The sequence below is a fragment of the Danio rerio genome, chromosome 21 (assembly GCF_052040795.2).
Source record: "Danio rerio strain M-AB ecotype USA chromosome 21, GRCz13ab, whole genome shotgun sequence".
Lineage (NCBI taxonomy): Eukaryota > Metazoa > Chordata > Actinopteri > Cypriniformes > Danionidae > Danio > Danio rerio.
Window position 1 is genome coordinate 49207501 of NC_141041.1, and position 26526 is coordinate 49234026.

Below are 26526 nucleotides of genomic sequence, written 5' to 3' on the forward strand. Positions count from 1 at the left end.
AGAATCAAAACAATTAATACCTGATTTCCTACCTTCACACCATCCGTCTTCTTGCTGACGCCACTCTTTCCTCCTGCATGCAAGACACAAATAAAGAGTGAAATGGCAATAAAAAAGGGCACAAAAGCCCAGAAAAGCATAGTGAGGGGCATAGCGGTGGTCTGCTCTCCACTTTGGCTCCGGTTTGGCTCTGGAGATCTGTTGACTCTCTAAAATAGATGCTGGGAGTTTCCATCATACATAATCACACACTCCTACACTCCAGGAACTGTTCATGATGGCTCAGAACACACAAACAAATCAGGGAAAATCAACTGTTTGAGGAAAAACAAATGTATGCATCTAAGAATAATGACAAAAGAGCACTGAAGAGTTAGACTTAAGGGATAGTTCATGCAAAAATAAAAGTGTAATTTACATGACTGCTCAGAACACAATCAAGAACAGTGAGCGAAAATCAGCTGTTTGAGAAATGCAATACATCTGAGTATATTGCAAAGGGACAGTTCACCCCCAAATAGAAAAGGGATAGTTCACCCCATAATTGCAAAGGGATGGTTCACCCCAAAATTAAAAAGGGGATAGTTCACCCCATAACTGCAAAGGGATAGTTCACCCGAAAATTAAAAAGGGGATAGTTTACCTCAAAATTAAAAAGAGATAGTTTAACCCAAAATTAAAAGGGATAGTTTACCCTAAAACTGAAAAGGGATAGTTCACCCCAAGATGGAAAAGGGATGGCTCGCCCCAAGATTGAAAGGGATAGTTCACTCCAAAATTAAAAAGGGATAGTTTACCCCAAAATCGAAAAGGGATAGTTCACCCCATAATTGCAAATGGATGGTTCACCCCAAAATTGCAAAGGGATGGTTCACCCCAAAATTAAAAAGGGAGAGTTTACCCCAAAATTAAAAAGGGAGAGTTTACCCCAAAATTAAAAAGGGGATAGTTTACCTCAAAATTAAAAAGAGATAGTTTACCCCAAACTTAAAAAGGGGATAGTTTACCCCAAAATTAAAAAGAGATAGTTTACCCCAAAATTAAAAAGGGGATAGTTTACCCCAAAATTAAAAAGAGATAGTTTACCCCAAACTTAAAAAGGGGATAGTTTACCCCAAAATTAAAAAGAGATAGTTTACCCCAAAATTAAAAAGGGGATAGTTTACCCCAAAATTAAAAAGGGGATAGTTTACCCCAAAATTAAAAAGGGGATAGTTTACCCCAAAATTAAAAAGAGATAGTTCACCCTAAGATTGAAAAGGGATGGTTCGCCCCAATATTGAAAGGGATAGTTTACCCTAAATTGAAAAGGGAGAGTTTACCCCAACATTAAAAAGGGATAGTTCTCCCCAAAATTGAAACCTTTTAATTTAACTGAAAAAGAAAATAAACAAATAACCCAGCGTTAGGTTTGCCCATATTGACCCAACATTGGAGTCACGATCACCATCGATCTAACATTTGCAGATCTACAATTCTGCCATTGAACCAAACTACAATTCTCAAAAGTCATTGCTCAAAAAGTGGATTCGGACACGTCCTAAAAAACTTTTGCACCTTGCGTTTTAGACTTTTTGCCTACACCGTTAAAATAGAGCCCAATACCCAAACCAATCAGAGTCTCATCTCACATTCACTTGTGATGCTAAACAGATGCTAATCAGAGCATCTGCAGTGCGAGGATAAAGAACGAGCCTCCTCCATTCAGCCTCTTTCTCTTTACATTATTTTTACTTTTTACTCTTTTACTTTGGTGGAGTGAGGAAACGGTGGAAACTCACCCCACTGAACACATCCATTAGTCTACATATTTAATTTAGTTTGGTAAGCATAAAGATTTGTGTCAAAACTATTTCTAAATTCAGCTCTAATATCCAGCAAAGGAGTAAATGATCAATAATAATGAAGTGTGCTCAAACAATATATGCAAACACACGTCCTGTTCTTATGCCTCATATGGTGATGCAGACATCTCCAAAACCCCACAGGTGAACAAATACTTCTTTTTATTAAAGCAAATATAAATCTGCATATAATAAATAATACTGCTAATAATAATCACATTATACAGATGCAGATCGTCATGAATAACTGAAAAAAGTCCCCCGAGATGAGGCATGGAGGCAGTGGTGTTTATATTGATGTAGAGAATTATCATTTATGTAACATTTTTCATCTCGTTTTACGCTTTCACAACTAAATGAATGCTAAAGTCTATTTAACTGATTGTTTTTTAATTACATTACAACATTGATGCTGTAAAAGGAACTGTATGAAATTAAAAATAGTCACATTAACCTTTCACCGGATGTTGATCACTAGAGGAAAAATCACTAGCTGTGCATATAGCCCAGGGATGTCCAAACTCGATCATGGAGGGCCAGTATCCTGCATAGTTTAGCACCGACTTGCTTCAACACACCTGCCTGGAAGTTTCTAGTACATCTAGTAAGAGCTTAGCAGCGTCCCAAATTGCATACTTATGCACTATTCTACGCCATTTTGTAGTATAAATAGTGTAAGTAGTGCGTTCACACTGAAAACTCTAATAATAATAAGTGCACTTTAATTACCCGGATGATGCACTCATTCAGTTGGTAAAAGGAAGTGTGTGATGATGGACACTTCACGCACATAACGACCGCAGGTTTGCTTACGTAGCGGAAGGGGCGGAGCTATTGGACGCACATGTTGGATAACTTTATTTAGCAAAAAGAGTGATTATAGCGCCTCCCGATGGTGAATGCGGTTATACACACGGCAGGTATTATTTGATAATTCGGTCGCTTATTTCACCGATTTGGCAACCGTCAAACATCATCAGGGAAACGGTTTGAATTTCCGTTTAGTAAAAGACATTAGTGTGCCATTTGGGACGCCACTACATACATGTACTATCCCGTTGAGTGTGTAAGTGCATAAGTGCATGAGTGCATAGTGTATAGTGTGCCATTTGGGATGCAGCTCTTGATTAGCTGGTTCAGGTGTGTTTAAATGGGAACTAAAATATGTAGGACATCAGCCCTCAGAGTTTGGACACCCCTGATATAGCCCATTCCTAAATTCGATCCTGTTTGGGCTGTGTTTTCATATTCAACAATTGCTCTCCTCGTGGGAGTGTCACGCGGGTCTGTGAAAGGTCAGCGGCGTCTGCTCTAAAATAGCCTTTCTCCACCTGTTCAAGTTTAACAGCCGTAGCGTTTACACGGACTATTCTATCACTCCCAAACACTCTTGATCATTCATCACATTCTGGCTATTTTTACCCGGCGCTCATTCTCCACTCACTACTTAAGATAATGTCCTGCAGGAAACACGTCGGCTCCGGTTTGAGATTTTGAAGTCTTCCTCTCTTTCTATCCAGCCGTTATTGAATGTGACTGTTTGGTTTGTGATATAGATATTTGATATATGGCGATCAAAGCAAATAACATAGAGTCCAGGTCTAAATGATTCACCCTCCTTTATTTATTTTATTCTTTTTCAAATATTTCCTAAATGATTGATGAATGAGTATTTTCTATAATATTTTTTCTTCTGGAAGAAGTCTTAATTGTTTTGTTTTGGCTAAAATAAAAGCAGTTTAAATTTGTCTAAAGCATTTTAACCCTTGTGCACTGTTCAGATTGACTACCCTTATGTTATATCCGGGATAAAAAGATTCACCGAATTAAACTGCTGTAAAAATGCATCAGATTCACATGTTTTTTTTTTTTTTGCTTTTTTCTGCATAAATCTGTTAATCAACCTCAGTCTTGATCAAAACTGCTGAATTGTATACAAAATCACATGATTTAACCTCTTTAATTGCCGAATTCACAAATGATGTCACTTATTTGGTGGAAAAACACACAAAATAACGCATTTTCAATATAAAATGTTATTGTGGACTGGATTTTTTTTTTAATTATCTCAGTCTTGGACATGTGAACGATTGTTAACAACATTGGCTTTAATGCAATGTTGGATTAAATGTTTTTCTCCCTAATTTACTGTTGGTGGCTGTTTTTGCCCCATTGACTTCCATTATAACCACATTTGATGTCTTTGTTTTTGTTTACTCCATGTAGTTCTGAGAGCTGCATATTTAGATTTTCTCAGCCACATCAAGATAAGTGCACAAAGGTCACTCCCTCACACACACAGACACACACACTTTAATTTGCTGTGATACGCCTTATTCTCCGCGTACGAGTGGGCGCAGCCATTCGAATCATTCTGGCTCAAGACTTCTGGTCTCATTCACTTCTATTCATTTTCAGACGTTAAAAACAGCTTGGTTTGCTGCTTGGTTTTCCAAACTGATATTTTCTTATTATATTATTCTACTTTGTCTGTATAATCATGCAAACACTTGTTTGTAGAGTAAGTAGTTGGACCGTTTTCTGACGTTTATTATTCCTAGTCATTGTAACAGAGATTAGCTCATTTTATGAATATTAATAATCAACAGTAACGGTTTATTCTTAATTATTAATATTCCGGCTTAAGCTTGAGTCAGTTTGGTCTAACAAACATATGATTGTATATGATCATGCTCGCGCGACCGAACAATAACGAATTATTATTAATCATTAATATTCCGGATCAATTTATTGTTAATTTGACCAAACAAACACAAGCAGAGCCGCCGCTCTTCCGAGCGGACACGGTAATGATCTATTCATTTAAAAAATTAATTACAACTGAATCGGAAGTTCCAAAACAATCGCAAAAACAAGCGCACTTCCACATTGAAGAATAAGGTCAATACTCCATATAAAATCCAGAAACTAAGCTTTTTTGCACAGGCCTAACTAAAGGGTTCATGGTGCCAAGGGGATGCTGCACACTGGTGGAGGTGTCGAGAGATCCTCCTCATGAATGTGAAGCGCTTTGGGTGTTTGGCCATACATGATAAATGCGCTATATAAATACACATTACATTACATAACATTTGTACAAACTTCTGTGACACTGTCAATCCAGTCAGGTCCAGTAAATCATAGTCTGTGGTTGCATTGAAACAGAAACACACGGAAACAGAAAGAGAGTATTAGAGTCACCTGAGAAGTTTCTGGTGGCCAGCATGGTGGTGAGGATAGCACCCTAAAAGCAAAAACACAACCTCTTTCAGATCAGTGTTATCATTGTGGAGGAGTTTTCTGCATTTAAGTCAGGATGAGCTCTGACTATCTCTATGTTTTTAAAAAGATTGGTCACACTTTGTGCAATTCACACTATTAACAAACCATTAACTACAACTTTTAGCTCAATAAACAACTAATAAGCTGCTTATTAATAGTAATTAATGTAGTAGTTGGGTTTAGGTATTGTCAAGGATTAAGGATGTAAAATAAGATTATCTTTCATAAGCACTAATAAAGAATCAATGCAGTAGCTTAATAATAATGCAATAAGCCAGTAATAAAAGGTGTGAGTTGTTATTCTATTGATACATACACTCACCGGATACTTTAGTAGGTACACCTGTCTAACTACAAATTTCTAATCAGCCAATCACATGGCAGCAACTCAATGCATTTAGGCATGCAGACATTGGCATCAACATGTAGAATTTGGCATCGACAACATGAAAGCATGGATCCATCCTGCCTTGTATCAACGGTTGAGGCTGGTGGTGTAATGGTGTGGGGGAGATTTTCTTTTGGGTCCATTAGTACAAATTGAGCATCGTGTCAACACCACAGCCTACCTGAGTATTGCTGCTGACCATGTCCATCCCTTTATGAGCACAGTGTCCTCATCTTCTGATGGCTACCTCCAGCAGGATAACACACCATGTCATAAAGTGTGAATCATCTCAGACTGGTTTCTTGAACATGACAATGAGTTCACTGTACTCAAATGGCCTCCACAGTCACCAGAACTCAATCCAATAGAGCAGCTTTGGGATGTCGTAGACTGGAAGATTGGCATCATGGATGTGCAGCCGACAAATCTGCAGCAATTTCGTGATGCTATCATGTCAATATGGAGCAAAATCTCTGAGGAATATTTCCAGCACCTTGTTGAATCTACGCCACGAAGGATTAAGGCAGGTCTGAAGACAAATGGGGGTCCAAATCAGTTCTAATAAGGTGTACCTAATAAAGTGGCCAGTGAGTGTATAATGGATGTTATAATGAATTTGAACGGCAATTGTCATTTAAATCTCTCAGCCTTGGATAAACTTACCTTAAGCTTTCTTCTAGCGTTGAACTTCTTCAAACATTCAACAGTCTCCTGCCTATGCATGCAAGATGCGACGGTGGAGCGATGCTAAGAGCAAAAAGAGGAAAAAAAACATGAGATTGTGTTGAAAATGTTCATTCTGCAGCCATTTTCAGCACATCTTTATGTAATAAAAGCATTTCGCATTGATATTCCCCTTAGACAATCCTGCCAGTCGAAACCAGTGTTGGGGACAACACATTACAAGTAACGTGAGCTCATTCAGTCAGTCATTCATTTTCTTTTTTCGGGTTAGTCCCTTTATTAATCATGGGTTGCCACAGCGGAATGAACCACCAACTTATCCAGACCATTTTGAAAGATAAAAAAAATCACACAGTGACTGCAAGCCAGTTTTGAAGAAAACACGACACAGAGGGGTTAGTTGTAACAGGGTGTTACACACTGTTGGACATTAATTAAACTAATTGAAATAATTAATTTTACTAATTAAACTAAATTAATTAAACAAAAATTTACTAAATTAATTAAACTAATTAAAATAATTGTTGAATTTTGAGTGTAATGTTAATTTTTTCTAAAATGAAATGTTTTTAATAGAGAAATATTTTATTGCTAATACTGCAAATAAATGCATTTTATATTAATGAATAATAGTGCAAATAAATCCAAATGTGTTTATCCGATAAATAAGTAAATAAACATACTGGGCTCTGTTTTGACAGTCCAGGCGCAAAGTCCAGAGCGCAAGGCGCAAAAGCATTCAGGGCGTGTCAGAGTCCACTTTTGCTATTTTAAGGATGGAAAAATCCGCTTTGCGCCGTGGCACATGGTCTTACAGGGTTGAGCTTATTCTCTAAATGAGTTATAGGTGTGTTTTGACAATAAACCAATCAGAGTCTTATCTCACAAGAGTCAGTTGCGTCACGCCATAGCGCATTTGCTACATGCATGACAGACTTTGTGGAAAAACCAACACAATCTCACGGCAATTCGTAACTTTTTCATTTAGTGGCTAATTCGTATGAATTCGTACGATCTAATTCGTACAATTTAGTACGATTTGCTTATCCCCCAATGACGGTTGGGGTTAGAGGTGGGGTCAGGTGCCACGCCTCCTTTTTAAAATCGTACCATTTCGTACGACTGAACTCGTACGAATTTGTACGAATTAGCCACTAAACTGGCAAAACGTAAAATACTTACGTTTTCTCGTGAGATCAGGCTGGGAAAAACTGAACGCTTCACTAGCAAGAAAACATACAAACACCCGAAGGAAACCCACGCGAACGCAGGGAGAACATGCAAACTCCACACAGAAATGCCAACTGAGCCGAGGTTCGAACCAGCGACCCAGTGACCTTATTGCTATGAGGTGACAGCACTACTTACTGCGCCACTGCTTCGCCAATGACAAAACATTATATGTTATTTGTTATTTCACAAGATACTAATATTCAACTTAAAGTGCCATTTAAAGGCTTAACTAGGTTAATTAGGGTAACGTTAGGGTAATTAGGCAAGTTATTGTATAACAGTGGTTTGTTCTGTAGACAATCAAAAAGAAATATTGCTTAAGGGGGCTAATAATATTGACCTTAAAATGGGTTTAAAAAATTAAAAGCTGCTTTTATTCTGGCTAAAATAAAACAAATCAGACTTTCTCCAGAAGAAAAAATATTACAGTAAATACTGTGAAAAATTCCTGAATCTGTTCACCATCATTTGAGAAATATCTGAAAAAGAATTAAAATTTCACAGGTGGGCTAATAGTATTGGGCCCTATCATACACCCGGCGCAATGTGCCGCGCTGTTTAAACAGCAAAAGCATTTGCGCTCATATGTGCGCCCATAGGCGCTCTGGTCTAAAAAAGCCGGCGTGTTTTGGCGCGTTGCTATTTTGAGAAACTGTAATAGTTTTTTCTTTAGACCAGAACAAACCCGGTCTAAAGTCCGGCGCAGAGTTGCACCTGGCTTACACGCTGCTTAATACACACAAGATGTAGAGCAATACGCAAACATCTTTACATATAAAAAACAATTAAAATATTAAGAATATATATAGGATATAATAAGGATATACAGCTGAAGTCAGAATTATTAGCCCCCCTAAAATATTAGACCGCTTGTTTATTTTTCCCCCAATTTCTGTATAACGGAGAGCAGATTGTTTCAACACATTTCTAAACATAATAATTTTAATAACTCATCTCTAATAACTGATTTATTTTATCTTTGCCATGATGACAGTAAATAATATTAGACTAGATATTCTTCAAGACACTTCTATACAGCTTAAAGTGACATTTAAAGGCTTAACTAGGTTAATTAAGTTAACTAGGCAGGTTAGGGGAATTAGGCAAGTTATTCTATAATAGTGGTTTGTTCTGTGGATTATCGAGAAAAAATATAGCTCTAAGGGTCTAATAATTTTGTCCCTAAAATTGATAATTAAAAATTCAAAACTGCTTTTATTCTAGCCGAAATAAAACAAATAAGACTTTCTCCAGAAGAAAAAATATTATCAGACATACTGTGAAAGTGTCCTTGCTCTGTTCAACATCATTTGGAAAATATTTAAAAAAGAAGAAAAAAAAATCGAAAGGGGGCTAATAATTCTGACTTTAACTGTATATAGGATATAAATATAAAGAATTAAAATATTACAAAACATATTATTTTCTAGCCTACATGAATTTAAAAACCACTGCCTTGAATCCTTCATCTCAGGAGGCTTTTTCAGTTCATTCAATTTGCTTTTGTATAATGTTATTATTATTAGCAGTATTATTTATTATATCCATATTTATATTTGTTTTATTAAAAACAAGCTTAGATTTGTCCACCTGTCAGGTTTTAGACCATATGGGGCACAGCATGTGTATTCGGATATAACTCAGGTTTTTGAGCACACTTCGTTATTATTGTTCATTTATTAGTTTGCTGGAAATTAGAAAAGAATTTAGAAATAGTTTTGAAACAAATCTTTGCGCTTAACAAATGAAATTAATTATTAATAGGCTAAATGATGTCTGTGCGTAAAGGTTTCCCTATCCACGGAAGCGAAAGTGAACTTACTTTACGTCATGTAAATAGCGAATGCGCTTATGGCGCGATGCAGCTGGCTCTTAAAGGGAATGGGAGATGAGACTCTGATTGGTTTATTCTCAAAACACACCTATAACTCATTAAGAGAATAAACTCAACCCTTTTAGACCATGCGCCACGGCGCAAAGCGGGTTTTCCCGTCCTTATATTAGAAGATATGGATTATGACACACCCTGAATGCGTTTGCGCCCTGCGCTTTCCGTTTTGTGCATGGACCGTCAAAATAGAGCCCTTCGACTGTATAATTAATCCACTGTAATTGCAAGTGAATAGGTTTTAAGCAAGTATGTTTTAATGCAGAGATGTAAAGACTCACTGATATCCATGGGTGTTTGAGCGCCTCCGCAGCAGTGATGCGTTTGGACGGGTTGATGGTCAGCATCTTATTAATAAGATCTTTCGCCTCAGGAGTGACTGTGTCCCACTCGGGTGAAGGAAACTGTGGGAGCAATACAGAGATCCAAGTATGAATCAGAGAGACGCCAGAGCTTCTGCCATTAACCATTATATATATATGTGTGTGTGTGTGTGTGTGTGTGTGTGTGTGTGTACATGACAGATGCTTAGACTGACATCATAGGCGCCGGCTTTAATTTGCTGATAGAGTCTGTGTTGGTCTTCATCCCAAAAGGGTGGGTATCCAACCAGCAGAATGTAAAGAATCACACCTGAAGGAGAAATTAAGATGGATAGGCTGAGAAATAAGTTAAGAATTATTTGTTAGTAAATATTATAAATATAAGATGGGTGACATGGTGGCTCAGTGTTGGGCACTGTTCCCTCACAGCAAGAAGGTCGCTGATTCGAGCCCCGGCTGAGTTAGTTAGCGTTTCAGTGTGGAGTTTGCATGTTCTCCCCGTGTTGGCGTGGGTTTCCTCCGGGTGCTCCGGTTTCCCCCATAGTCCAAACACATGTGCTATGGGTGAATTGAAGAAACTAAATTGGCCACAGTGTATGTGTGTGAATGACAGAGTGTTTGGGTGTTTCCCAGTACTGGGTTGCAGCTGGAAGGGCATCCGCTGTGTAAAACATATGCTGGATAAGTTTGAGGTTCATTCCACTGTGGCGACATCTGATGAATAAAGGGACTACCCAGGTAACAAAAAGAAAAAGTGCACTAAAATGCACTTTAATTAAGTATACTTAGTGCACTATTCAGTAATGTACTAAAAGTGCTCTATTTTCGCACACTAATTTTGCAATTAATATTCTAAAAGATAGTATTAAGTATATGTTAAGATAAACTTAACACCATCTAAGTGTACTCAACTGTGCTATTTTGAGACACCATGAAATTGAACTAAAATGTGCTTTTAACATACTATATCTGTATTTTAAATATATATATATATATATATATATATATATATATATATATATATATATATATATATATATATATATATATATATATAAATATATAGTTACAACTACAAATACACATGAACCCTACTTTTAAACATTTAAATATATTTATGACTAATTTAAAGTATAACCCTTCCTTACATTCAGAATACAGTGATATTTATGCTAACAGAGTCAACAAACCCATGTCATTAGATTGTTTAGACATCCTCACCTAATTGGTAAGACAAAAGACAATTAAGTAGAAGGATAAACAGTCCAGAACAATTTTAGAATATGCAATGTAAAACGTATGTTTCTTCTGCATGGCCATTCTTGGCTTTCCTGATCATTCCTTTACCTACAACACACACATACTTCAAGACAATAATGTTTTGGTAAGATTACCACACCCAAAATCAATTTAAGTGTTAATAGTGCATTCACATTATGTGTACTTAAGTACAACTTTTGGGAAAACGTACTTCTACTATACATTACTAATAGATTTTTAATTTAATGTAAACTTAAAATTACCACACTCAAAATCAATTTAAGTGTTAGTGATAATATTGCATTTACATTACGTGTACTTAAGTACTACTTTTGGGAAAATGTTCTTCTACTACAATACATTACTAATAGATTTTTCATATATTAACTTATTTTAAACTTAGGATTAGTATGCAAACAGTGTACTAAAAATCCACTAATGTTTAAAGCATTTAAAGCACACTTTTGAAAAACACACTAATAAAACTCCTTTAGATGTTTTTTCTGTCGTGTACTTTATTGTAGTACACTAAAAATTTATTTAAGTATTACTGGTATTTAGTATACTTTCTACTGTCCTACTGAAGTATAAACATACTTATAATTAGTAGACTTATAGTGTAAAACCATCAAACTTTTATTTAACACAAAAAATAACAATGTACTATAATGTATTTGCATTTTAATTGCATTTAATTATATATATATTTTTTTTCACCTGGGTAAGCTGAAGGAAAATGAATGAATGACTATATAGGGAAACGGTGCAAATAGGATTTACTTTAGTACAGAGGTGTCCAAATTCGGTCCTGGAGGGCCGGTGTCCTGCATATTTTAGTTCCAATTCCAATTAAGCACACCTAAACCAGCTAATCAAGCTCTTTCTAGGTATACTACAGAGTGGGCCATTTATATAGACACACCTTAATAAAATTGGAGTGGTTGGTAATATTAGCGTCCTGTTTGTGGCACATTAGTATATGTGAGGGGGCAAACTTTTCAAGATTGGTGGTGGCCATTTTGAAGTCGGCCATCTTGGATCCAACTTTTGTTTTTTCAATAGGAAGAGGGTCATGTGACACATCAAACTTATTGGGAATTTCACAAGGAAAGCAATGGTGTGCTTGGTTTTAACGTAGCTTTATTCTTTCATGAGTTATTTCCAAGTTTCTGACCACTTACAAAATGTGTTCAATGTGCTGCCCATTGTGTTGGATTGTCAATGCAACCCTCTTCTCCCGCTCTTCACACACTGATAGCAACACCGCAGGAGAAATGCCAGTACGGGCTTCCAGTATCCATAGTTTCAGGTGCTGCACATCTTGTATCTTCATGCCATAGACAACAAAGAGATTAGGGCCGTTCTTCATCAGTGGAAACCTCAAGGCCACTGGATATTTGGAATTGCTTGATGATGATGTGTTTCCTTTATGCACTGAAGCTGGCATGTTCCCTGAGTTACACTAAAACCAAGCACACCATTGTTTTTCTTGTGAAATTCCCAAAAAGTTTGATGTGTCACATGACCCTCTTCCTATTGAAAAAACAAAAGTTGGATCCAAGATGGCCGACTTCAAAATGGCCACCATGGTCACCACCCATCTTGAAAAGTTTGCCCCTTTACGTATACTAATGTGCCGCAAACAGGACGCTAATATCACCAACCACTCCCATTTTATTAAGGTGTATTCATATAAATGGCCCACCCTGTAGACCTCCAGGCAGGTGTGTTGGAGGAAGGTAGAGCTAAAACTATGGTGAATGGAATTTTCCATAGTGTAAACCACCAGTAGGCATCTACCAAAAAAGTATCAGACCCATCTGAATTATGCAGAAAGCTATATTTTAAAGCAAACAAACAGTAATTTAGAAGCAGAATTACTGTTATAGGCTTTGGCTGTCATGAATCTGACCGCTTTAGCTCAAAAACGGCTCAGAATAGCAACAGAGTTGTGATTATACGATTAGACTCAATAAAGAAGAATCGTTAAACACAATTTAAAAAGGGGGAGGGGCAACTCTAAGTCTGTCTTCCTGTTAATCCTGTTTTGAATCTGCTGCTATTCTAGCAAATATGCGTTCGTAGCTCCGCCCTCTACTTAAACAATCTCGTTTAAATCTAAAGCGACAGTCGCCTAAATGCCACAATTTAGATCAAAGCCTAAAAGGGTTCAGTTTCAGAGAGATATAATACATTATTTGTGTGGTATTTTAAGCTTAAACTTCATATACACACACTAGGGACATCAGAGACTTATTGTACATCTTGTAAAAAGGGGCATAATAGGTCCCCTTTAACATACATAATACACATCATGTGACAAACAGTACTGTAAATATGGTGTTGGAAAAGGAATAGACACTGACCACACGCCCACAGGTCTACAGCCTTCCCATAGGGATCCTTCCGGAGGACTTCAGGGGACAGGTATCCAGGAGTGCCGGCAAAGCCTGATGTCAGAAGAGAAATATACATACCATATCATAACTATTATTTGAGAAAATGAGAACTAAAGACAAAACCAAAGTAAAGGTTAAATGTTTTTCTTGCATACTTAAATAATAAATCTTGAGAGACCGAAAAACAGCAAGGAATTGGGTCGCACTTTATTTTGATGGTCCATTTGTTGAATTATGCTGGCTTGTGAAAGCAAGCCAGACTACTGAAATCCTATTTTTCCTCTGAGACTAAAAATCAAACACTATCTCCTCCTAGAGCTTCCGAGCTATGACCACCAAACTCACACCAGACCTCCAAACTGGTCTGACTCGGTGTGCTATATCTTTTCCGACTGATCCGACTTTCGGTTTTCCGAAAAACGTCCCGGGACCGTCAGAAAAATCCCATAGACTTAACATTGGACCAAACTTTATGACCTCATAACTCTGCGTCAGACTGTCACACAAACTTCTAGCTGGGCTCATTTAAGTCAGACTACCTAACTGCCAATAACTGATGAGCTTTTAACTTTCTGGCCACGCCATAGCAACCACTTTTTGGACCCTAGAAACTGTCCCATAGACTTCCATTCAAAAGATTGTCATTGATTTTACATTGGATCAAACTCTGTGAGCTCATAACTCTGCATCAGACTGCCCAACAGACTAATGGCTGAGCTCATTTAACTTAGTCTAGCCAGCAGCCAATCACTGATGGCCTTTTAACTTTCTACCCACACCCTAACAACCAGATACTGCACCCTAGCAACTGTTCCATAGACTTCCATTGCTGATATGACAGATATGTTCTTTAATGTGGCGACCTCGGATTAATAAAGAGACTAAGCCGACAAGAAAATAAATGAATGAATGAATGAATAAATAAATGAACTACATTCTTTAAAACCAAGCTAAAAACTGATTTTGTAAACTGTAATCAGGCAGTAAAAAAGCAACGAAAAACCATATGGCAAAAGAAAGTACATTCTGAAAAATATTATTCATTGAGAAAAGCTCACTACACTGTTAAAATGATATGATTATTCATGACAACATATGCTTTTAGGTCATTGTACTTTATTTAACTTAATCATGTTCTAACTTAATTTTATAAGTGACGCAAGCTGTTTTAAGTTAGTTTAACATAATATACAGTTGAAAGCAGAATTATTAGCCCCCCCTTTGAATTTTAAGAAAGTCTGATTTGTTTTATTTCGGCTAGAATAAAAGCAGTTTTTTTTAAACACCATTTTAAGGTCAATATTTGTAGCCCCTTTAAGCTATATTTTTTACGATAGTCTACAGAACAAACCATTGTTATACAATGACTTGCCTAATTACCCTAACCTGGTCAACCTAATTAACCTAGTTAAGCCTTTAAACGTCACTTTAAGCTTGTGTCTTGAAGAATATCTAGTCAAATATTATTTACTGTCATCATGTCAAAGATAAAATAAATCAGTTATTAGAGATGAGTTATTGAATTATGATTAAAAATGTTCTGAAGAAATCTGCTCTCCGTTAAACAGAAATTGGGGGGGGGGGGGTAAACATGAGGGCTAATAGTTCTGACTTCAACTTCAAGTTCAATGGACTTGCAGAGAAAATAACAGAGAAAATAACTCATGCAGTATAACAAGGTCTCGAATTTAGACCTAAAGAAAAATCTAAACCAAAGTGTGGCTAAAGCCAAGAAAATCTGACGTCAAATAAACACCCAGAGGAGCAGGGCTTAAGCTCACAAAACACCATCTGATGGCATCGCTTTGAAAGATCTTATATGAAATAAAGCACAAATGCATTTTATTGTACTTCTATAACTGTAAAATCAATGCTGGCATTAAAATAAATGCAGATGTTAATACAGAAACTCATTAAAAAGTCATTAAAAAGGCATAATTATACAAATATTAAAATTTATTCAAAGATAATGCCAATGTCTGGTGGTACAGTAAAATACAAGAGTCATTACCAAACCAGGCCTGTTGTTCCCCCTCAACCTCAATGGCGAGGCCAAAATCTGCCAACTTCACAGCTGCGCCTTTGGATTTCGAAGCCAGAAGCAGGTTTTCTGGCTAAAAACATGAAAATGAAAGGAACAGAAAAGAGAAAAGATCCATGTACTGCAAAAGTCATAATTAAAGCTCCTTCAGTGTTCAGATTTTCATTATAATGTACTGTAATAACATGCACTTTTAAATGGGGCAAAAACGTTTGTGTGGAAAAACAATAGCTCGTTTACATTAGGTGCATTTAAATGTAAACATATATTATTTGTATAATCAAGTCCATATAACCTGAACATCTTCAACACTTTATATAAACTCAATATAAACTTCCCTGGTTCAGTGGCCAAGTATCTTACAAAGCTTGAAGAGTTCTCCAAGGCTCGGTGTCGAGACCTGCTGAATTCTCTTTATAAACGCCCCCTTAAAAAGCATGTAAATAGATGTGCATGCTTTATGCATATTTACTCTTTAATAAATGTATATTTATTTTGTGAAATCAATAATATTTAATGATATATTTAATACTAATTAATTATAAAATTAATAATAAAAATTACTAAATTACTAAAAAATTACTAATACTTTCCTTCTTAGACTTTACAGACCTGAAACTTGCCTACAGCACTTATTCATTGTTGCTCTTAGTTGTGTAAATTGCTTCCTTGTCCTCATTTGTAAGTCGCTTTGGATAAAAGCGTCTGCTAAATGACTAAATGTAAATGTAAATACTGGTGTTGTATTTTATCATTTAATCACAATTGTGCTCTAAAAACATGCTTAAAGACATATTTTAGTGCTGAATTACCTTTAAGTCTCTGTGCACAACACCCATCTGATGGCAATGAAGTACAGCCTCCAAAATCTGCTGAATGCAGTGACTTTAGGGGGGAAAGGAAACAGACAAAAAGAAAAACTAAATTCGTTATAATATACTTGCTGCACTTTACATGAATAACACACAACAGATGTGCATTTAAACCTGTCAAATTATTATTATTTTTTGTTTACTGTAGAAATATGGATATAAAAATGAAACATAGCAGTTTGGCTAGATGTGCAACATTTGTTTTATGCAAAATCTGCTATATAATAATAATACAATTAAAATAATCAATAATAATAATAATAATATTAATAATAATAATAATAAAAGAAATAGATTAATAATAATAATAGTAATAATAATAACAATTAAATAAATAGATAAAATAAATAATAATAATAATAATAAAATAGATTAATTAATACTACTAATAATAATAATAGTGATAATGATAAAAATAAAAATAGATGAATTATTTAATTAATTAGTTAATTAATAATAATAGTAGTAATAGTAGTAATTAAATAAATAGATGAATTAATAAATAATAATAATAATAATAGTAATAATAATAATAATTAAATAAATAGATGAATGAATTAATAATATTAATAATAATATTAATAGTAATAATAATAATAATAATAATAAAATAAATAGATTAATTAATAATAATTATTATCATTAATAATAATAATAATAATAAAATAGATTAATAAATGAATTGATTAATTAATAATAATAATAATAATAATAGTAATAATAATAATTAATAATTATACTAATAATAAAAGAAATTGATGAATTAATAATAATAATAGTGATAATTATAATAAAATAAAAAAATAGATGAATGAATTAATTAATTATTAATAATAGTAATAACAATAATTAAACAAATACATAAAATAATAAATAATAACAATAATAATAATAATAATAGTAAAAAAATAATATTAATAATAATAATTAAATAAATAGGTAAATTAATAAATAATAATAATAATAACAATAACAACAATAATAATAATAAAATAAATAGATGAATTAATAATAATAATAATAGTAATAATACTATAAATAAATAGATGAATGAATGTACTATTAATAATAATAATGATAATAATAACAGTAGTAATATTAATAGTAATAATAACAATAGTAATAATAATATTATGTTTATTTTACTTTATTTACTGTTCAAATTATAAATCTACTTTCTGCATTATAGATAAAAAAACACGTACCTTAAATTCATAGTAAATTACTGGTTAATAATTGCCCTATTTCACAGTAAAATACTATACATACATTAACAGTAAATTACCGCGAGCTAGTTCACAGTAATTTACTGTGATTTTGTTACATTCAATTACAGTGAAATTACAGTCATATGTTGTAACTTCACAGTAGAGAGTAAAGTCCATTATTGTGATTTCACAGTATAATCTTGTAGAATTGCCTATATTTTACTGTGAAGCAGGCTTTCCTCGGCCATTCATTCTGACATTTACCCTGACTTTGAAATCATTTAACAGTGTTTGGTTTTATGAATCAATTACTTTTGTTTCACATTCTTATGTTTTTGGCTGAGCACAAAGCTCTGTTCATGAAAAGTATTTAGTATTTCCAAGTTAGCCTTATAAAACTAAATAAATGCAGTGCACTCAAAAATGAAAATTTACTGCGACATTCATGTCGTTTCAGAACAGGATGATTTTCTTTCAAGTTATTTTTAAAGATGTAACCACATTGTTTTTGGAGCTGCAATAACATTCTGTTGTTTCTAAATATCAAACAAGTGGCAAAACTGGCATTAAAGTTCATTTGTATTAATGTCTATGCTGAATAAAATAAAAAGAGTTTGAATTCCTATAACTAATAAGCAAATGATAGTTAAATTATTTGCTGTAATCATGCAATTAATTTCACAATAAAAATTATGAATACAACACCATTGCTGTGAGTTCTTTACAGTTACATTGTGTAAAGAAATATAATTTACTGTGAAAAATTAAAGTACCATGTTATGAAAATCTGGACATTTTATACAGTGTAAATATTATGCAACTGGATTATAAAATTTGGATTTTAAAAATACATTTATAGCAGTTTTGGCTTGATGTGCAACATTTGCTTCATGCAAAATCTTCAAAATGTCTAATTATTGTCGAGTCAATGAGGTTTAACTTTGCACTTTAACATGCTTTACATGCACTATTCAGATGTGAGATTATTTTGTAATGCTTTTATACAGACAGACCATTCGTGTAATGCTGATTGTCCACCCACCTGGCATCTGCTTCACTGTAATATTCCCTGGCGACGATGTCTTCAAACAGCTCACCACCCGTTACTCTGCACCAGACAGCAGCAATCAGCAAGTAATAATAGTGGATGCATTAATAGTTAATGAATTGGTTGATTCTTGGGTGTTTCTTTAACTACAGAAACTTGTACATAATTAAAAACATATTTCTTTTACATTTTACATGGAAGATGTTTATCTTAGCATTGTACTCTACATAAAAGATCAAATGCGTTGTTAGTTGTAAAATATAAGAGATTTCAAAATGTTCTGTTACCGTTTTTGCCGACTAGGTGGCGCTGACTCCTAAATATGTATTGGCATAACATTGTTAACTAACATTGATCTAGGGATCAACACTGCAATTAAAAATAATAATTAAATAAATTAAAATAAAGTACATTTATTATTAATATTAATATTATTATTATTATTATTATTATTATTATTACTATGATAATTATTATTATTATTATTATTATTATTATTATTCATGACAATGATGATGGTAATAATAACAATAATAATATTTATAATGATAATAATGATAGTAATAATAATAATAATCATAATGATAATAATGATAATGATAATAATAATAATGATAATGATACTAATAATTATAATAATGATAATAATAATAATAATGATAATAATATTTATAATAATAATATTATAATGATAATAATGATAGTAATAACAATAATAATAATATTTATAATAATAATGATAATAATATTAATAATAATAATTGTAATAACATTAGAAATAATAATATAATAATTTTAATGATAATAATAATGATGATAATAATATTATTAAGGATAATAATAATAATGATAATAAATTTACTACTTATAATAAAAGTGATAATAATAATAATCATAATAATGATGATAATAATAACAAAAGTAATAATTATAATAATAATGATAATAATATGAATAATGATAATAATAATATTTATAATACTACTAATAATGATAATAATATTTATAATAATAATAATAATAATAGTTATTATTATTATTATTATTATTATTATCATTATTATTATATGATAATGATCATAATAATATTAATAAGGATAATAATAATAATAATAATAATGATAAAAAATATAATAATAATAATAATAATAATAATAATTATTATTATTATTATTATTATTACTATTATTATTATTATTATTATTATTATTATTATTATTATTATTGGTGCTGGCACTTGAATATTGATCTATTGTACTCTTAATATTGCAATACAAATAAACATACACAAGTAGCTAAATGAATAATAATAAAATAATAATAATAAATACAATAAAAAATAAATACTTAAACAATAACATGAATAAATAAAAAAATAAAAATGAGAAGAATACAATTGAAATAAATAAACAAAATAAATACTGTAAAGTAACCCACATTCTGTTTCTGGATTAATTTATAATTAATGAATGAAGGTTCACCATAGCACATCAAATATTACCAGGTTTAATCAATCTTTTGAAAAATGTTTTCATTTGAAAAATAGAAGTAGAAGAAACACCCTTAGTTCAACATCTGCTGTACGGTTTGTACAATCGTTTTTTTTTTTATATACAGTTGAAGTCAAAATGATTCGCCTTTATCCATTTTTTTCTTCTGGAGAAAGTCTTATTTGTTTTATTTTGGCTTTAATAAAAGTATTTTTTATTGAAACCATTTTATGGTCAGTATTATTAGCCCCTTTAAGCAATATTGTATTTCAATTGTCTAGAAGGACATGCCTAATTACCCTAACTTGCCTAACTTTAACCTAAATAACCTAGTTAAGCCTTCAAATGAATACTAGTGTCTTGAAGAATATCTAGTCTAATATTATGTGCTGTCATCATGACAAAGAGCAAATAAATCAGTTATAAGAAATGAGTTATTCAACTAGTATGTTTATAAATGTGTTGAACAAAATCTCTCCATTAAACAGAAATTGGGGAAAAATATACAGGAGGGCGAATAATTCTAACTGTACATCTGGTATAGTTGATCGGAAACACTTACAGGTCAAAGATGAGGTAGTGGTGGCCTTCCTCTGAGATGCTGTCATGCAGACGCACTGGGGAAGATTTTGTGTATTGGATGGAAAAGAGTGAGAAACAAACAACAAGATCATTTTTACGTGTCTTTTCTTTGCTACAATGATCAGTTCCGCAGTGTTTCACAATAATAGCAGCAGATCGCGGGTGAACTATAATCTGCTACCTATATGAACTACAAATCCCATAATGCACCTCTCCAGTTCCAGTCAGGATAACAACAACATAAACAGTAAAACAAAGCAAAGATCACAAACAAGCCAGGACAACCAAAACGCTTCAGAAATGCTCACTTACAGATCACAAGACTCAGCAAAGAGTGTGTGTGAATGAGGTGTTCATATAGTCATATACAGCAGATCTATGATGAGCTTCCAGGTGTGTGTGTGTGTGCAATCAGAGAGAGAACTGGAACTGGTCAGTAGCATATTGTAGTCCTTCAGCGATCTGCAACTGCTAGATCGAAGGTGATCATGACACATATCATGACACAAATCTATATAAATTAGACTGTGTACCAAATAAGGCAGTGCTTAAAGCATGTAATAATTGTAACGTAAAACAATAATAGACGTCAGTGCATTTGGGGGGTTGGTTAACTTACCAATATTGGGGTGTTTCAGCAATCTGCAGATCCTAGCCTCCCTGTCCAGCTTCTGGTGGTCTGAAATATATACATTTATATACAGTTGAAGTCAGAAAACACATCACAAGTCCATTCCTCTGACAAAAAGATTAATTCAAGTACTTTACTATGGTGTGGTTCAAAAACACCACAGTGTTTGCTGTGTTTCTGATGAAAGTTTGATTTTGTGTATAATTCTTGTGTGAAAAATCACCAAGTGCACTTAAATATGCATGACTACATCACTGCGGGAGTGATTCATAAGAGAACACTTTATTTAAAGCTCTATAAAGTGCTATAGCTTGGTCATAAGCATTGACGTATTACATTTATAATGTCAGGGTGAACTCCAGTTGAAATTCAACTGTATTTTATCCATTTATTGGTGGTAATAAACTGTAAACAACATCAATACATCAATAGCTATGTTTCCATAAAAGATACGAATTAAACACAGAACTGTGCAAAAATGTGCAAAAATTGAATACCGGATAAAATATTGCGAATATGTTTTCTGACAACTGGATGACAGAAGCAGCTTTCAAATGAGACGCAGAGATATAAGAATCAACACGAGGCGGCTTTTAATATGAATATTACAAATGTACACATTAGCAGAACAGCATGCAGTGCAAGTCTCTGTTCTTCAGGCAGACAATCTGGCAACCTGCATGTGTGTCAAGTGGTCAAAGCAGGGGAAGGTTAAAAAAAATACTTTGAATACGGACCGCATTAGCTAATTCCACCACTAGGTGTTTCTCTTTCAACCATACTGCACCTTTAGGGCTCTATTTTATCAATTTAAGTGCAATGTCTCAAGTGCATGGTGAAAAAGCATTACAGGCGTCAGTGGCGCCTGCAGGTGTACGGCTGTACGCACTGTGCGTACCTACCATGAGAGGGCGCGAATTAATGCTGCTTTTTATTTTTTTATTACATAATTTAAATTGATTATTAAACAGTATACACTACGATATATCGATAAAGCAAGAAAGAATGACAACAAATAAAGGTGTGTGTTTTAAAGTGTGTATGCACTTGCATGGATGGGTAAAGAAATCTATTGGCTTTAGTTTTACTGGTGGATTTTCCGCACCTAAAAATCACCATTCAGGTATTGTTTTAAAACAAGGTTAAATTGAGTAAGAGCTCTTTAAAACAGCGAAACTTAATTGAGACATTTGCCAAAAGACCTAAAATTAATGAAAGAAATACCGCAGTCTCATTATCAGCACCTGAGCCGGGGAACCTGTCTCGTTCATCAGACAGATCAGATCCGGCTGCTGCGCGGCCTCCTTGCATGGAACAGCTACCATTCAAGGTGTTTTAAACTATTTTATCTGACAGAGTGGCATAAATAAGCAGACTTCTCACGAGTTTCTGAAGTGTCTAACACTTTCAACCGAGTTTGTTCCACCGGGGTAGATGTTCAGTGCTGTTGTGAATATGCGAATTTGTAATCTGTCCTGCTCTTTCACATTATTTGATTAAATGAATTCAGTTGTAATTAAATTAAAATATTTGAACAAAGAGACAAACAATATACGAAATTGTTTTTAAAAAGACATTTTTTCTAAGCAAAATATAGGCTGCAAATTTTATTTTTGTTTGAGCCCGTCCACTACTCAACTGTGCGGGTGGATGATTTTCGGTCAGTGGAAAGTAAGGATTTAATTAATGCTTCACTAATTGTATTTTATCACAATTTTATTTCATATATTTGCTAATTTTTTAATATGTCATAATTTTAATGATTACGTCTTGAGCGTCTCATTTTTCCTTGGTGCTGATGTGCTTTTATCACATTTAGATTTCAGCAAAATATTAAAATTAAAAAGCAAACAAGTTATGTCATAACGAATGCCCTTGAATAATGCAGCCTTTGACAGCAAGCATCAGTGTTTCTTGACATGACTGGCGGAAGGGGGCGGGGCGGTGCTGGATTTGTGCGTACCTTGGAATAAAATCCTGCAGGCGCCTTGAACTAAAGCACACCCTAAACCTGAAAATTACTCTTGCCCTGGTCTGAAAATAGCAACAAATCGTGACAAACACATCTTGTGCCTCATTGGACCGGGTGTATAATAGGGCCCTTCATCTTCAGGCATGCTCGCTCCTGTACATGCTGACAATCTGGCAATCTGCATGTGTGTGTTGAGTGCTCAAAGCAGGGACCGGGTCAAAGATATTTTTAATTTGGACTGCAATACCTAGTTCAATCCCACATACTGCAACTTTAAAGTAATATTTACTGCTCACTTCTCTTTTAAACATCAATCGGGCAACCTGTGTGTGCATTGAGTGGTCAAAGCAGGGACTGGGTCAAAAAAAAGTGAAATTTGGACCACAATACCTAGCTCAATTTTACATACTGTACCTTTAAAGTAATAGCAACTCCTCGCTTCCATCTTTGTTATCAATCTGGCAACCTGTGTGTGCATCGACTGGTCAAAGCAGGGACTGGGTCAAAATTATTTTGAACTTGCGCCACAATACCTATCAATCTTACAAACTGCTCCTTTAAAGTGATATCAGTTGTAATTGATAACAGTAATTGTAATAGTAATGTCATTGACAAGACAAAAGGCATAACCCAGAAGAATCTCCACGATCTCAGGAAAAGAGATTTAATTAAACTATATGCAGAACAACGAGGCCCCAGGGCCAGAGGGTTTCTGTGTCGAGCTCTACAAAAAGTTCTGCTCACAACTTAATCTCATTGCTGCTCAATTATACATTTGAACAATCAGAGTCACCATAAGGCCTCAAGCTTCTCATTATAGTCCCTATTTTTCTATTAAAAGTATGATCTGAAATCTTCTGAATATGATATATATATATATATATATATATATATATATATATATATATATATATATATATATATATATATATATATATGCCTATATGAACCGCCAACTTATCCAGCATATGTTTTACATGGCGGATGCCCTTTAACCTGCAACCCACTACTGGAAAACACCCATACACTCTCATTCACACACACACACTCATACACTATGGCCGATTTAGTTTAGCGCATTTGTTTGGACTGTGGGGGAAACCGGAGCACCTGAAGGAAACCCACGCTAACATGAGGAGAACATGCAAACTCCACACAGAAACGCCAATTGACCAAACCGGAACTCCAACCAGCAACCTTCTTGCTCTGAGGCCATAGTGCTAACCACTGAGCCAGCATGCCACCCTTTAACATAAATTGCAACCCAAATTTTAATTGACATGTTTTGTAAAATCAGTTCTTTAGGGTGCCCCTATCAGCTTTTTAGAGCGAGTTATCAGTCAATTAGGGCGGGGTTATCAGTCCTTTAGGGCGGGGCTATCAGTGCTTTAGGGCGGGGCTATCAGTGCTTTAGGGGGGAGCTATCAGTCCGTTAGGGTAGAGCTATCACTTATTTAGGATGGCGCTATCAGTTCTTTAGGGCGGGGTTATCAGTCATTTTGGGCGGGGCTATCAGTCCTTGAAGGTGGAGCTATCCGTTCTTTAGGTTTGAGCTTTCGATAACATTCGATAACATCACGATAGCGGAGAAAAATGAAATCTTATCTTCCATTTTATGGTGACTTTAATTCTTCATGGCATAGATTCAACAAGATGGTTCCGCAGAGATGTTGGTCTATGTTGACATTACAATTGGTTTGATTTCAGTTGCTTGTTTATGATGCTAATCTCCTGTTCAAGCACATCCCAGAAGACGGAAATCTGGAGGACATTTGAGGGCAGGAACCTCACGTAACCTGTCATGTCTGAGAAACAAGATGATTTGAGGTCTGTAAGAGCACCGTGGGAAATAGCTAATACAAAAAGGGCGCATTGTGGTCATAAAGGAACAGACACAATCAGCAACAATCCTCAGGTTGACTATTGTGCTTCAATGATGCTCACTTGGTGCTAAAGGGACCAAATTGTGCACAGTAATATAACAAGACAATTACACAAGCAACAGCAAACTAAGCTCTGGATAAAAGGCACAGTGGATCCATGTTGGTTAAACCAAATTCTTCCACTCTCATCTTAATGTTGCAGCAGATAATGGGATTTATCATATCAGGACATACATAAGGCCTCTGGATAGTTTAGATATCTGGATATTTCAAATTTCAGAGTCACTCTGTAGGGATTAGTGCATAGGGATGAGTCCCTCCAAACTGAATGCACTGCGGGACACCAAAGAACTTCCCTGCTGAAAGAATGATGTCCCAAATTCTCCATCAGTTGTATTTTTCATTCAAAAGAGCCCTTCAAAGCAGCCAGGTTTGAAACAACATCAATATGGCGACCATTATTATTTCTTTGAGTTTGGTATGTGTAACAGAGGCCAGTTAAACCGCACTCCTCTGACCTTAAAAGGTACTCTATCAACAGACGCTAGAGGTCATGGTCTTTAGCCTCCTTGTTAGAGCAATCGACTCCCATGTGGAAAGGTGCCTATTCGATCCCAGCTCGGAGCAGATTGGGTGGTGTAGGACCAGCGAGGTTACATTGGTGCCGTGACCCGGATGGCAGTGAGGTTTAGAGGGATGTGTAACAGAGGCCAGCTAGTGAAGTGCTGTGCAGGTAAACGTCACTTCTCTAAAGGGTGGTCTAGCGACAGAGGTCATAGTATTTAGCCTCCTTGTTAGAGCAACCGACTCCCATGTGGAAAGGTGCCGGTTCGATCTCAGCTCGAAGCAGATTGGGTGGTGTATGATTAGCGAGGTTACATTGGTGCCGTGACCCGGATAGGAGTGAGGTTTAGGCGGGGTGAGTGTAACAGAGGCCAGCTAGTGAAGTGCTGTGCAGGTAAACGTCACTCCGTTAAAAGGTGCTCTAGTGTCAGAGGTCATAGTATTTAGCCTCCTTGTTAGAGCAACCGACTCCCATGTGGAAGGTCAGTGGTTCGATCCCAGCTTGGAGCAGGATGGATGGTGTAGGCAGGAGCAGCGCAAGCCTAACTATTGCTCTAGGCAAACAACGACCGTGCCGCCCTCATGGTGCTCATGCCGCCCTCTCGGAAGAGTGGGGAGAGAGGAGGATGTCACGGACGAAATTAAAGAGAGGGGGGGAGGTGACCTGGGCGATCGCCCATATTGCCCATTGCTAAATCCGCCCCTGGGTATAGGACCAGCGGGGTTAAATTTGCAATGCTAGTTTCAGCCTCAGACATCGCACAAAGCACCTCTAACGGACCTTTGGCTAAATCTCTTGAGAACACATCAACAGATCACTAGTCATCTTCTGATTGGTTTAAATATGCAGAATTTCCAGGAGTCGAGTGTGCAGCAATCATAACAGGCTGCCTGGATAAGTCTGATTGAGTAAAAAAAGCTGTGATGTTTATGT

General features: G+C 34.9%; 1 protein-coding gene across 16 annotated transcripts in view; it reads right to left on the reverse strand.

Moving 5' to 3' along the window:
• Positions 1-26526, reverse strand: part of camk2a (calcium/calmodulin-dependent protein kinase II alpha) — a 59194-nt gene that overhangs the window by 16770 nt on the left and 15898 nt on the right. For 6 of the 16 annotated variants that reach the window (XR_015519589.1, XR_015519591.1, XR_015519585.1 and 3 more), the window contains 11 exon segments: positions 21162-21221; positions 20523-20577; positions 18465-18530; positions 16155-16227; positions 15313-15415; positions 13269-13352; positions 9858-9952; positions 9601-9723; positions 6178-6261; positions 5046-5088; positions 33-73 (listed from right to left, as the gene is read on the reverse strand). Coding sequence is in view for 8 of the 16 variants with exons in the window: in XM_087299668.1 (XP_087155794.1) it covers positions 33-73; positions 5046-5088; positions 6178-6261; positions 9601-9723; positions 9858-9952; positions 13269-13352; positions 15313-15415; positions 16155-16227; positions 18465-18530; positions 20523-20577; positions 21162-21221 (827 nt within the window). In the remaining 8 variants the exon portion in view is untranslated. 16 annotated transcript variants of the gene reach the window in all.